The 14,275-nt window shown below is 55.1% G+C and overlaps 1 protein-coding gene across 1 annotated transcript; it reads right to left on the reverse strand.

Moving 5' to 3' along the window:
- Nucleotides 1-3,128: 3,128 nt before the first annotated feature.
- LOC146595388 (T-box-containing protein TBX6L) lies at nt 3,129-13,974 on the reverse strand. The gene is made up of 9 exons (XM_085305828.1): nt 13,958-13,974; nt 10,006-10,150; nt 8,912-9,014; nt 8,168-8,332; nt 7,679-7,825; nt 7,110-7,180; nt 6,592-6,683; nt 5,440-5,632; nt 3,129-4,945 (listed from the first exon to the last, which is right to left on the reverse strand). The coding sequence occupies exons 1-9, from the start codon at nt 13,971-13,973 to the stop codon at nt 4,519-4,521; spliced, it is 1,359 nt and encodes a 452-aa protein (XP_085161954.1). The 5' UTR covers nt 13,974; the 3' UTR covers nt 3,129-4,518.
- Between the last annotated feature and the right edge of the window lie 301 nt (nt 13,975-14,275).

The following is a 14,275-nucleotide window of genomic DNA, read 5'->3' on the forward strand; positions in this document are numbered from 1 at the left end:
AGTACCCAAGTTTACTCAGCAGAAAGTCAAAGGTAAAGTGCAAGCAAGCAGTAAGTCAAGCTGAGTTTATTGCTGATTATGGACAGCTAGGTGTACCTGTGCACAAAGTTTCACTAGTTTAAATTTAACCACTTAGGTCAATCCAAACAACAAACAGCCTAAGCCTTAGTTTTCAAGGTGCAAGCTAGCTGTGATGAGCGGGGCTTGCCAGTTTGTCACCCTCATTTAATTAATTAATCCAGTGCAATAGAAAACATACATTTAGATGAAACCAAATGTTTGCCTGCTTGAGCTTACACCAACAGAAAAACGTTTAAATGCACTGAAATAAAATATTCTTACAACAAATCACCAGGTCTATTATAACAAGTAATTTTTTAACATGCTTTAGGATGAGTGCAGCTTCTACACGCAGAAAAGATCCTAGGGTCCAGCTTCGCTAACGGGGCTGGCTCACCTTGGYGTGGCTGGAACAGTTTCTGTCCCAGGTGGGTCCTCTGCCTTTTTCTTAGAGGGCCGCTCAGCTGCTTTCGGAGCAGCTGTTGAACCACAAGCTGCTGCTCAGTGTGCTAAGGTAAGGCAGTTCCAATTTCAGGTTACCTTAATGCCCAGCGCCGTAAGCTGTGGCAGGCGCTGTGCAAACAGCTGAGCCCTCCCGCAGCAAGCGTGAGGGCAGCAGGGAAAAGAGCTGCCACAGCTGTCCCAAAGGCGCCGCCTGCTCCGAAATCGGAGCCCTGGGAGCTTGCCTACGAGCAGAAGCTGCACCAATTACTGTAAATCATTAACACGCGCTGTTGTACGCCCCCCTTGAGCCAGGTTAGCGACAGGCTGCTCCAGCCGTGAGCCGGGACACCTCTGTGCGCGGACTGAACCCGCRGTGCCCACCACTGGGACGCAGCCCTAGCGCCCCCGGCCCTCGGGGCTCCGCTCGCAGCCCGGCCCRGCTTTCCAGCAGCTCCCTAAGAATTAAGCTTCGGCCAGCGTGCTGATGGCTCCCGAAGGCCGGGTGCAACCCCCGGCGAGACCCGGCTCACCGCRGGAGGAGGCCAGCCGGGCCGCGTCCGAGGCCGGCAGCGCTACCGCGGCTCTCGCCTCAGATAACCCTCCCAGCACCTGCTTGCTTCGTTCCAGGCATCTCGTAACTAGACGCCTCCCGGCACAAGCGATCAGCGCAACCCGCCCCGGTGCAGCAATCAGGAGCCGAGCTATATCTGGGGCGTCTGCAGGGAGCCGGCTCCTGCTTTGCGCCTCCTGGCCGGCCCAGCAAGGGCACCTCAAAGTCAGCTCTGAAAAAGCCTCTGCTTGAGCTCTTGCCTTTGGTCTAGAAAYGGAGCACGAAGCCACCGGAGCGAGCGTACTGCTCCGTGATCGTCAGCACCTCTCCGGCGTTTTGCGCTTCCCAACGTGCACGAACCCCCTCCTGCCCCAGGGCGGGAAGAGCTGGCGCTCGCCTTGCGGACGGAYGGRCGGACGGACRGGAGAGGCAGCGGGGCTGAGCGGTGCCCGGTGGGGCAGCGCCTTGGGCCCGCGGCTCGCCTTCCTCTGGCCGCTCTGCTCCGCTCCGCGGGCAGCCCCAGCGCCCCGGAGCCGGCCCGCAGGCGGGGCGGACGCCGTTTCGAGAGGACGGGACGCGCGTGAAGCACAGGAGCCGGCGGAAAGCTCGTGCTCAGCCCGCCAGAGCTCGGCAGCCGTGATCTCCCACGAGAGGCCCGTTCCACGCCACGCTACAGCCTCGCCTGACTCGGAGAAACCCAGAGGAAGAGCAGCCGATCGCGCTGAGCGGCAGCGGCGCGGCCGTTCGTCGTGGCGGCAGCGCCTCTCCCTACCCRTGCGCTAAACGGTTCCCTCAGTTGCTTTGCAGGTCTTAAACATTTTGGCTTCAGCTGCCGCTCAGGCCGGGTCCCGGCTGCGTGCCGGCAGGTTTTGGGGAGCGCGGGGCGTGGAGGGGAACGGCTCTGCCCCCAGCCCGCCTGCAGCTGCGCCTCCCCTCCCGCCCGGGTGTCCCACGCTCGGGTTTGGGGCTGCAGCCGACGGCGTGCCGCCGCGGGGGGGCCGGGAGCGGGGCCGAGCGCTCCCGCTTCCCGCGCCGTGGAGCCGAGCGCCGCAGGAGCGGGCAGGAGAGCGCGGCGGACTGTCGCCCGCCTTTGCTATGGCTGCAAAAAGCAGTTGGAGAAACCAAAATAAACCAGGATCTTTATTTCCCATGGGAAATGTACCTAGATCCCATTTATGGTTCATTTACTCTTACGTAACTCTCCTGCAGCGGAGGAGCAGAAAGCTTCCAAAAAGCAAGTTTAAGAGACTGTGTCGTACCTGGCGCTGGAAGCAGGCAGCCCGGGAGGGCCGAACGCGGGCGCTGTGCTCAGCGGCACGCAGGGCCCGGCCCCGGGCACCGCGACCAACGTGGAGCCGCTGGGCGCTCGAGGGAGGCGCAAAACCCGCTCGGTGGCGTTCGGGTCGTTGCTCCTCGCGGCCTGCACGTCTCGTTCCCTTCTGCTGAAGCCGCCCGAAGGCATCACAGCGGCTCGCGGGCGCGCAGAGCCAGCGTTTCAGCCCAGCTCGTACAGACTGCCGCTGCCGAAGAAAGCGAGAGCGGAAATCGCAGAGAGGAGGCGGCGGCCGAGCCCGGAGCCCGCGGCCGAGCCCGGAGCCCGCGGTGGCGGCAGCGCATTCGGAGGCTTCGCAGAACAGTGAAGCTGCCCGGCCTCGGAGGAAGACGATGGTACCTTCCTAGTAAGCGGGAGGATTCGCCGAGGAGGGGAAGGACTCAGACGGCAGCTGAGAAATTACCGGCTCCTCCTGCGCGCGAGGCTGAAGCCTTTGCGCCGCTGCAGCAGCCGACTGCCAAACCAGCTCTCGCCCCCGGCCCTGGGGGGCCGCGGCACCCCCAGAGCGAGCCTGAAGGCTTGGAGAACGCCGAGGACGTTCACAGCTGAGGCGGCTCCGTGCAGCCGGCGTGGTGCAACGCCTGTGCACGAGGCACGAGTGCAGAGCCGAGCCGGCGTCCGAACGGGCCGGCGCAGCCGCACRCCGCTCCCCGTGCACCGGTGCGTGCACACGCGCGTGCACGCTGCCAGGAGAAAGCCGCCTGGCATAAACGCTACATGACACATCTCGCTGCCTACTGATGGCTGCATACCACACGGCAGTTTATTTAAAATAYTACAAGAAGACATACCCCAAATAACGCTAGGAAAACGTCTGCCCTCCTTTAGGGCTCCGTCGCCGCGGCCGGCCTGTCGCTTGGGTCGAGGGGGGAGCTTCCCCCTTCCCCCGAGAAGATTAAAGCCGTCCTCTGCGACGCGACGTGCAGGCTGCTCGTTGCTCCTCCAGAGCGGGCGACCGCAGCGGCAGCGGAGGTGAAGCTGCCCTGGTGCCTCTCAGCACCCAAGCGGATCCCTGCAGACTCCMGGACAGGGGCAAAGGGACGTCCCTCGCCAGCGCGGCGGGTGCTGAGCGCCCCGGCTGGCCGGACAGCAGTGCGGCACGCAGCTCAGTGCCGACAGGATAGTCATTATTTTAAAGCAAATGCCCAGTAAGCAATGCCAGGCTGCTCAGAACTGTGTTTTGTCAACACTTTTTCGAGAAGCATATTAACAACAACTATAAATTATATTCTTTGGGGGTGTTGGGTAGAAGAAGGAAGTTCACGGTGAAAGACTTCCTTCCCCTGGCAAGGAAGAGGTCGGAGTGACACAGAGTGACACGGCYCCATTGCTGACAACCACAGGCCTTTGGAGACCCCCAGAGCAGCCCCCAAGCTCTAGGAATGACCCCTTCACAGCCAGCAGGAATTTCACTAACCTCAAATTTAGGGGTGACAGAAGAGGGATGGGCGTGAGGGACACACAGACACAGCGCAGAGCCTTGCTGATAGTTCTGCTTGCATGACCCACAGCGGTGCTCCACAGACACGTGCATTGCTGTGTCTTTCACTGTCACGTGGTGCTAGAAGAAAGGCAAGACTCTAGCTTTACCTTGACTACACTAAGCGAGGAGGCTGCTCTCGAGGACACCGGGATTGTGTGCTTTGCTTGTCCTTGCAATGATTTCTCTACAGCTTCATGACCAAACTGTCGGTATGGCCAGCAGGAAGGCTCACTGAAACTCCTCAGCCCCTTTCTCCTTGCATGCATGTCCTGGGAGGAAAGGGGTTTGGAAACTTCCAAATGCAAGATGGAAACAGCCTAGGACTGAGAGTTTGGCAGCTTTTTAAGTACTGCTCTTGCAGTTCTTCTGGTTTCCTATTCCCGCGGGAAAGAAACCACTGCAGAACGCGTCGATGCAGACAGAGCTGCACTGACGTAGCTGGTGCAGCCACCGGCTCAGCCGCTGCTTGTGAAACACCAGAGAGGGCTGTTGGGCAAGGAGACGAGGAAGTGGAGGTGTCCCGCGCTGCCGTTTGCTGCAATGCCTCTTCGCCCAGTGTAGACAAGGCTTCAAGGTAACACTCCAGAGCAAATTTGATCTCATTTACAATTTTCTTTTAGTCTTTTCATTGAGAAAGTTCTTCCTGGTTCACCAGCAGGCATACGGGAAGAGCGGGTACTGGCTCCACTCTGCCATGGCCCCGTGGGCATGTCCCGAAGCTCCTTGCGTGTTATAATCCGTGGAGAAGGCGGAGTAGCTCATTGCCCGGTACTGGCTGTGGGAAGGCACCATCCACTGGCCGAGGCCCTGCTCAGCGCTGTACGGGCTGTACACCGGCGCTCGCGCCCCGGCTTTCCCGACAGACTCCATAGCCATGTTTACCACGCCGGCATAGTCCTGGGGGGGCGGCAGAGGCGGCGGGAGCGGAGGCAGGTTGGCGAAACCCTCCGAGAGCTGCTTGGAGTCGTGCTCGGGCACCGTGGCCAGATCCAAGGGGTGGCACCTCGCCCGGAAGTCGTTCAGCGCAGCGACATCGCGGGCGGGCAGCTGCTGGGCATCCCCGGCTTCGTGAAAGCTGAGCCCCGACGGCAGAGAAGAGAGTGAGTCAAACCTAGTGCTGCCGGAAACCACCGAAACCGCCCACGCGGGTCGCCCGGGTGAGCCCTAGGCGGGCCCTTTCCCCTTGCCGTTTCAGACAGCCACCGTCCCTTCGAAGCAGGCGTGCCTGCAGGGGTGGCCTGTCTCTGCATCCGACTCCCCAGTTCCTCACGTGCGTCCGGCATCCGGAAATCAGTACGCCAGGAGCCGGAGCGCRGATTTACGGCGCGCTTAGCACGTCGCGTGTCGGAGGGGAGGGCAGGGGTGTCCGTGCAGGGCTGCCCCACGCCTTCGCGTCTCGGCGTGCCGCACGGGAACCCTCCCGCGCAGGGGCGCAGGAAYGCCCAGCAGCAGGGGATTACGGTTATAAAAAAATAAATAAAATGAAAAGCAAATCCCACTGGCTCTTTTTCTTGAGAAATACCAGGGAATCCCATTAACTGCAGGACGGCTCAGACAGGCGGGACTCACCGGTACGCCTGGTAGGACGGCGTCGGCACCTGCTGCTCTCTGGCCGGAGCCTCCCGCTGGTCGGCCGGCGCGGGCGACGCCGCGGGAAAGGCTTGGCTGCCGCTCTGCTCCGCCGTCCAGAAGGGGTATCCGCTGCTGACCACCACGGGGTTACTCTCTTCCTTGACATCCACATTCTCATCTTTCGTAAAGTCTAACTCACAGCGGGGAAAAGAGAGAATGGAAAAAAAATGAGAGGGGGCGGGGAGCGAGAGGGCCCAGCGCGCACGACGGTCTGTTGGCAGCGGGGTTGTGGCAGGATTAGTGGGTGAGGATCTCACTAACGCCACCTCTGCAGCCCTATCGCCAYGCGGGACTAGCTCTTTGCTGGCTCTTTCTGTCCTTGCACCGTGCCATTCGGTYCTGCTGCTACCTTGTTTGTGCAGGCAGCACCGTGAACTGGAGCAAGGAACGATCAGGCTTAAAAATAACCGCACAGAAGCGGTGAAGTTTATTTTTAAATGGTATCAGCTCCCTAGCCTGCAGATGCACAAACAGCAGCGCTGGCACAACTGCGTGGACGAGAACCAAGACGGGAGGACAGAAGAAAGCAATGGGCGGCCGCGGGTTACGCTGCAGGCTGCTAGAGCTGGTGAAGACAAAACGTTACGAAAGCGCAGCCCCCACCGCGCGTTCCCAGAGCATCACCGCCCCGGCGGCTGGTGCAGCGAAGAGCTGAGGAGCGCCCAGCRCTGACCACTCACTTGGAAGCCGGCTCTCGTGGGTCACTCAGAGCAACCAAGCGTCAGAGACCCCCTCACTCCCTCCTCGCTCCGACAGAGGTGAAGCGGGCGCTCGGGCTCCTCGCCCCGGCCCCCAGCCCACCGCTCTGCCTAGCTGAGCGCCCTCCCCAGCGCGCTGCCTTTCTGCGCGTCTCCTGCTTGCTAGAAACGACGTCRGAAAACGCAGCGTATAAAGCGGGCTGAGAACCCAGCTGTGGCCAGGCAGCACCATTCCCCTCCAGCCGCATACAGCAAAAATCTCCTTTAAACAGGGATACACAGCTCTCGCTTGGCAGGAGACACAGCAGGGCTATGCCACTGCCTCTTTTCCTCGCCGTGGCCCAGCCACAGCTCAGAACTGACTCTCCAGGTTTGTTGTTACCAATATTACCACGTTCCTCAGCACTGGACTCCCTTTCCTCGGGCAGCTTCCTCTTCTGGCTTTTGCCTGGACTGGATTTCTGGCACTTGGCTCGTCCTTCCCTGGGAAAGAAGCAGTACACGGAGGGAGTTTGTAAGAAAGCCTGTAAGAGATGCTTTTCCACTCAAGAGGAGAGGAGGGAAACTCTGCATGTCAGAATCAAGTTAATCTCAAAGACACACAGTGATCTACTGGGGGCTTCCTTTATCACAGCTATTGAGGTGGCAGAYGCCAGTCTAGATCCAAACTGCAAGGGAATGCAGATATTTGTCCTATCTCCCACACTTCTGTAGGAAATCCTGTGTCTCCTCCTCCAGTCTTTTGGGAGGCAGCTGCACAATGGGATCTCATCATTCCCAGATACAGGTGAATGCAGCCTGCAGGACACGGCTGGCTCAGCAGATCTAGCACTGGTGTGTTTTTGTTCAAAAGACTTGAGTAAAATTCATGAGTGAACGCAAGTTAGAAATAAATTGAGAACAGTTTACCTTCGGGTGTTCTTTCCATGCTCCCGGAAGCCTTTAGCAAATGGATTGTTGTCAATCTTGAGTTTTGTGATCTTAAAATAAAGGAATATGATTCGGTGTTACGGTGAGCGGTTGGGTTCTTTACTGCTTCAAGACCTTCATCTCAGTATTTATCACAACAGCTTGACCAGGCTTTTGGGGCTGCCCTTGTCACAGTATCTGAGCTCTTACAACAGTTCCCTCTATTGACTGGGAACAGATACAGAGAAAAGTGATTTTCCCAGCTACTTCCTCAGGGTAGGATTCACGTGACTAGAGAAATACAAAAGGTCAGTACTTACATCTGGACTTTTAGTATATGTGGGGTCCTTTTAATCACTGACGGTGCACTCAGTAAGTTAATGGGCCTGATTCATCTCATCCCAGAGTGGATGTCATCCCTAAGTACTTCTGTAAGTTCATGTGCCTATTTCCTTCCCCTGTCACAGGTGCCCACACTGACTAGCTCAGGAGGAGACATCCTCCTTTACAAGATTTCTAAGGACAGTCTGTTTAGCAATGTGTCGAGGGGTGGCGCTTGCACACTGTACCTTCTCGTTTTGGTAAGCAGTGACAGACGTGAAGACAGTCTCCGGGAAGCTGAAGACTTGGAAGATGCTCCAGCGGACACTGAAGAGGTCATCTGCCTGCACAATGTGGAAGCGAGGCTTGTAACGGTGCATGGAGTGGAGGATGATCTAGCGCAGAGACAGACAAAGGAGAAGGTTTCCACGTGCAACCACTGCTAACGTGCTGTGCAGTCTCCTGTGGAGACCCCCGGGACGTCCATTTCAAATCAGAGGCACCTTCCTGGCATGGRTGGCTCTGCCATACCCCGGGAGTGACACTGCATACTAAGGCCTTCCCTAGCAGGGCGTTAAGCGGGCACAAGGGCTGGGCTAAGGAAGGAAAAGGGGGCGCTTTGGTATGTTTTAATTTCCACACCATCTAATTTCTCACAAATCTAACTTGTTTCTTTGCAACAGATTTCAAGCTAGCACATCTCAGCAAGCGCAGCACCAAGAGCAGCTACGACCTACATGTCCATGTTGGTCCARAGTGTTGTTGGTGAGCTTCAGCTTTTGGAAGGAGACAGGTTCTTTCATCCAGTGGCTTCCAGGAGCTGGGGAATCCGGGTGGACGTAGGTGCGACAAGGGAGTTGGGGCTCTGCTTTTCCAGCCACTTCCCATTGATCTTTATTCCACTGTGGAGGGAAAGAAGGAAATCTAGAGCCTGAAAGACCTACCCTCATTAGAGGGAAGTCCCAGCAACTTTGCTTCACTATCTGATTTCGTGGACTTCCCTGAGGCAGACAATCCTGATAGGTAGCAGATTCTCTCTTATGAGTCAGGATTGTGTTACTGAAGCACCTCCGAGTTTAGGCCTCATTTTTCCTCTCTCTCTCTCTGAGTGGCTGTCAGAGAAGTCTGACATTAATCATGATCAAAACTGTACTATTTACAATGAAAATTAGGCATCTTTCCAGCTGCTACCCATGCAAAAGTGACAAATGCTAGATAACTAGGTAGGCAGAAAATCCACCAATTACTTCTGAACTTTGTCCAGAGAGGCAGAAAACCACTTCTGAACTTGGTCTGAAGATAATTTATTTATCAGGCTAGCCAGTGAGGCACGAAGATTATTTTAAACAAAAGAGACGCATGAGAGTCCCACATAAGCCTGTAATAGGTGCTTGTTCTGTCTCTTTTTTTTCAAATAGTAAACTTTCCCACAGTGGGAAATATGGAAAGACAGCACAACTTTTATTATTTAAAGTACTTACCTTGTACCTGAAGTTGTCCATTGGTACAAAATCTACCAGCATGAGATACTTGGCATATGGGATTAAGCCAGAGACTTTGATTTTGCATTGTGGAAACATTCGTCTGAAGGAGAAATTAGATGYGCAGTGTAAGTGTAGGGATTTTTGTAAAAAGCCTTTTTTGTTTAATGACCTAATCAAACATCAGATTGTGTCTACTCATTATTGTGCAAAGTGCTGGTGGCAGTATTTCAGCAGACCAGCTACTGGCCATTTTTACCATCTTACTAATGTATTGATTGTCTAATCCTGTGGGCCTAGATGGAATAGGCATTAACAGAGCAGCAGTCACTGACCTCCTGCTACTGTTACTGCTTTTGTTTTTCTGATTTCTGTAATGCAACCATGGGAAATTCAAATAAAACATTTAAAATTTGGACACAGTTCCTAGCTTTCTGCCGCTATCATGGACCTGGAGCACAGATGAGAGCATTTGCCAGCATGGATAGGGCTTGTCTGAAGGCATAGCTAGCTTTCTGTTCCAGTACATCCCACTACCTCTTTTATCTTCTGACACTGCAAACAATCTTTGACACCCACCTCCCTATTCAAAGAGGAGATCATTTCAGCTCACAGCAGTTTTGACATAATACATTAAAATTTCATACTCTTTCATTACAAGCTCCATAATACGTGACTAAGTTTTAAATTTTAGAGTAACCTGTATGCACAGATCCTTACTCTTCTAGGCCATGTTCTAGGCCATGCAAATGCAGAATCAAAGCCAAATATTTAGTGCTCATCTGCTTCTGCCAATAACTGTTTGAGGCAAAGGAAGTCTAGGACACTATCCAGAACAACCTCACAGCAACAGGAAGAACAACAGTGTAAGTACTGAGGTCAGAGTAGAGAAGGTTTTTCAACACATTAGCCCCTCAGTGACCTTTCACACTTCACAGTTTGGACTTCTAAGACATCCTGGAAGAGCAATTCTTAATAATTGGCTAAAAAAAGAAAAAAAAGGTTTAAGAGCCATCGCTCAAACACGAGCACTTGGAGAGTTTTGCAAACAGCGTGGAGGGGTGCGGTGCAGAGAGCTATGCTGCTTCCCTCACCTGCCCGATTTGGTGATGATCATCTCAGTTCCTATCTGATGAAACTTCATCCAGAGACCCATGTCCTCGAGGGTGACCACGATGGAGCTCTGCGGGTAGGGCTCCAGGCTTGGGGAAGGAAGTGCGTCACACGGCGCTTTCACATCTACCGGGAGAGGGAGAAAACACTAACTCAGGGCAGACAGGAGAGAAGGCCGCACGGAGCAGGCGCGTCRCGCTCGGAGACCGAGCTCTGGGAAGCAGCAGCCGCATCAGCCCACCCAGCACCGGTGCCTGGAAACCAGGAGCTATCTGATTTCACACGCTGTTGTAACAGAGCGGCTCCGGAGATCTGGCCATTCACTCCTCCTCCTGTCTGGTCACAGTATTTCTYGGCCCCAAATTACTGCAGAGGTAGCTGAACGCTGTGATTTTACTCATGAAGGTCCCAGGTGCCACCAAAGACTGGGGAGTCTATGCCGCAAGAAACCTCTCAAAGAAAACTGATCGTTTGCCTGCACAGATTTCTTAGGAGGCTCAGTAGTAGAAAGGCTTTTCCAACAGGTCTCGTTTTAGCCGGTGAGTTCTTTTGCAAAGATTTATCTGTTTTACAAATTCAGCTTGATTCGCTTTATTCCAGAGCTCAGGCTGGTAGCCACGATCCATTTTTATTCTTGTTCTGATATGATCAGGGCTATATAAACCACTTTACCACAAGCACGAAATGAAAGCTGAAAGGACCGGGCAGATTTTAAGTGCACCAGTAGGCAACTGGGGGGGAAAAAGGCAGATAGAGAGCAGYGGAGGTGAAAAAACACTGCAGAGGGCCAGGAAGGGACAGGCAGGAACCCGAACGTAAGCGGAGATAAGAACGGGAGGTGACAGAGCCAGACCACGGGCTGTTCGGGGACGGCAGGGCTGGTGTGAGCGGGACCCGGCGCCGGCGCGTGCCGAGAAGCCCAGGAGGGTCCSGCCGGGATGCGGCCGTGGCCCCGCACGGCAGCGGAGCCTCCGCCGCRCAACCGCGCTTCCGACTACAGGCCGGCGGCTAACCACCGTCCTGGGGAAGGGGAAAGGGAAACCCTTCCGGAGAAGCCGCGTTCGGCGCTGGGGTGACGACCTCCTTCGTAAAGCTTCGGGGGTGAAAGACCTTCCGCGGGAGCTCAGAGCGGCACCCGCGGAGCCGCAGAGCGCGGGCGAGGCCGCCGTGGCCGAGCGCCGCCGTGGCCGAGCGCCGCCATGGCCGAGCGCCGCCGTGCCGGCTCGTGCCGCGCTGCGCTCCCGCGACGGGGCCCCGGCAGCCGCGCGTCGGCAGACTTTTCTCCCTCCTAGAGGGGTCTTATTCAGAGCAGATCAGAAGCAAGGGGACTTATCGCCTTGTTGCGGCTTCCCCCGGTAACGACTGTAAACGAGCACCCACGAAAAGCGGGCGACTACTCCCAAAGACGGCCGTGTCTTTWCGGACAGCCACATCTTTCCACAGAAGCCAGCGTGAGCCTAAGGGGTTATTTCCACAGTATTAGGAAGTAAAAAACATTTAAACGTAATTCTGCCGTTTTTTAAAGGTCTTTAGGCATTTCAGGAAAAAAGCCGCTCTGTCCTTTTTTCTGCTTTGATCCAACGTTAATGAACTGGCTAAGAAGTGACACCTAGCTTGCTCACCAAGATTAGCCTGTTAACATCTTCTTACTAAAGCTTCCCTCATATCCTCTCGCAGAGACATGAAAGCGCCACGGGACAACGCGTTCGGCGGCTCCGCGCGGCGCGTGTGTCTCGAGGAGCTGCAGTAAACCCGGCCGGCTCCCCGCAGGAGCCACGCCGCCGCCAAGGCGCGCGAGCGGCCACCAGCCGGCCGGGCAGGCGCTCCCTCCTTCCCTCCAACGCGTTTCGCAACCGGCGGTTTCGTAAGGCCGCGGCAGCGAGACGACGACGCGGCGCCGGTCTCGGGCGCCTTCCCGAGGGGAGCCTGCCCGCGAAGGAGCTGAGGGGGAAGGAGTTCGGGAGCCAGCTGAGCACCCGAGGCAGACGTTGCAACGCGGCTTTACCAGAACGGCTCCAAGGGGCCCGCAGGAGCGAGACGCCGCAAGCGACGGGGAGAAGGGGCCGCGCGCCACAGACCTTGCAGCGAAGGCTTTAACACCTCGCCCGGGTCCTCCGCGCTGCGCTTTCGGGGCGCGCGGTTTGGGGCCGCCAAACGGGGTGCGAGCAGCTCGGATCCGGACCACGGGAGGGGTCCGAGCCCCGCGGCAAGTCAGGGGCTCCCCCGCCCCGGCCAGGGCGCTCCGCGGCGGCGGATCCGTTTGCAGGAYCTGCTTCAGCTCTGCTCCGCGGAGCAAGGCCCTGGGCGCCCGCTCCTCGCTCCCGCCCGGCCGGCCGGCGCCGGCACGCGCCTCCCCTGCTAACTTAGACCTCATTTAGGTATTATTTTCAGGAGATTTAAACATTTCTTCCAAGAACTTCTAGCTCTTAACTATTTTGAAAATATTCATCGTTATGCCCGTCGTGCTGCTAACGCTGCACGTGGTGTATTTCAAAACACACTCTTTAGGCCAAGATGAGGTTGAAGAGAAAGCAGGCTGCAGTGGTAGAGGCAGGCACTGAAAATTAAGAGCTCTTCAATCTATCCCACACTTTCAAAGATTTCAAAGTCTATACAAGTAACAGCAGCTTGCCTGTGCTTCGGTTTCTGTACCTAGAAAAGGTGATCTCTGTCTTTTCCCTGCCTTAGAGAAGGAGAGAAGGAGAAACAGGAGTCAACCCAGTGATATTTGTTAATATATATTAAAAAAAAAAAAAAAGAAAGAAAAAAAAGAAAGAAGGAAGAAAGAAAGGCTGCAGATAGAAAATGTTAGAAAATAATCCACTTGTCTACAGCAATCCCTCGTTCAGCTGTCAGATACGGAGACTGCGTCATAACGTCCTGCAAAGCGTAGGCTAGGGCTTGCACCACTGCAAAAGCTCCACCAAGCAAAAGGTGTGTTTCCCACCTCCACCAAAATCAGTATGAATCAGTATGAATCAAGCTCAACACAGCACGGACTGCTTTAAAAACGACAAAAAAAAAAGTGAAAGTGGAAATTACCTGCTCTGTTGGACATGTATTTTGCTTCTTATGAACAAACCAACACACTGCAGAGGGAAAGAAAGGAAGTGGCGAGTACCCAGCCATTGCTAACGCGTACACGGACCRCATACCTAAACAAGGTAAATAGTTGTTTCCTTCCTGTGCTGAGCAAAACCCAGGCCTAAATCTGGGATTCAGCTACCCTGACACAGGCAGTGCTCCTGGATTAATGTAGCCTTGTCTATCCGAGTTCAGAATTTGGCCCTTAGTTCCCTGGTGCAGATGTGTCATTGCGCCCAATCTGACCACGGCGCTCAGAGCAGAAGAGGTTAACAGCACGGAGAGGACTGATGAAGAAGTAGTAAACCAAACCCTTCAGAAAACAGAGAAAYGCCGTGTTTGGGCATGAAAGCCGGTAGAAGTTGCGGCGTACATCTACTTGGGGTTTATGCTTTCAAAGGGCAGAAAAGGCACGCGGTCAGACAAAACTGCATAGTTTGTGTCAAAATTATTCTGAGCAATACAACAAATATTTACAGACCTTCTGTGGCCTTCAGCCCGAAGGAACTCCCGGTCCTCTGCAGCCAATACACAAATAGCATCTCTGTCCCGCAGGGAGGGACCACACTGCACACGTTGATGCGGAGAAGGGAATTTTGGACAGAATTGCTAGCAAACCTCTGCCACGCTTACAAAAGACCTTCCAAGGCTCTCAAAGAACATTCAAAACCACAATTTGTCATCTGTTCTCACGAAAACATTTGGAAATCCCCTCTGGCCACACACACACACACGCTACCATAAATGCAGATATCCCGTAAGGAGCACTTATGCTCTAAAACTGATGCGCGTGCTGGGCATAACTCTCGGACCTCCCCATGCACTGAGGGACAGGAGGGAGGCACCCACCTGGCAAAGCTTGCATTTTCCCATGTACTGTGAAGTCCAGGAAGCTGCACAGCTGTGAGAGCCACCAGAATCCTTAAGGGGAGCCAAAACAGTCCAGTCCAAAAGCAGGTCCGAGTTCCCGAAGCAAGCAAAAGCCTTTCCTTCTGAGATCCAGTGTCAAGAGTGCCTGGGATGAGGATGGCACTCCAAGCACAGCTAGCCAAGGTGAGGTCCTGTTTTATGAAGGCTAATGAGCAGGGAGGAGCCTCTCTCCAGGGCTGTCCCCTCACAATCCTTTGATGTCCAAAGGGACAAAGAGAGGAAGGATCTGCAGCAATG

Source organism: Rhea americana, unplaced genomic scaffold, assembly GCF_003343005.1.
Source record: "Rhea americana isolate MKP2758 unplaced genomic scaffold, rheAme1 scaffold_227, whole genome shotgun sequence".
Lineage (NCBI taxonomy): Eukaryota > Metazoa > Chordata > Aves > Rheiformes > Rheidae > Rhea > Rhea americana.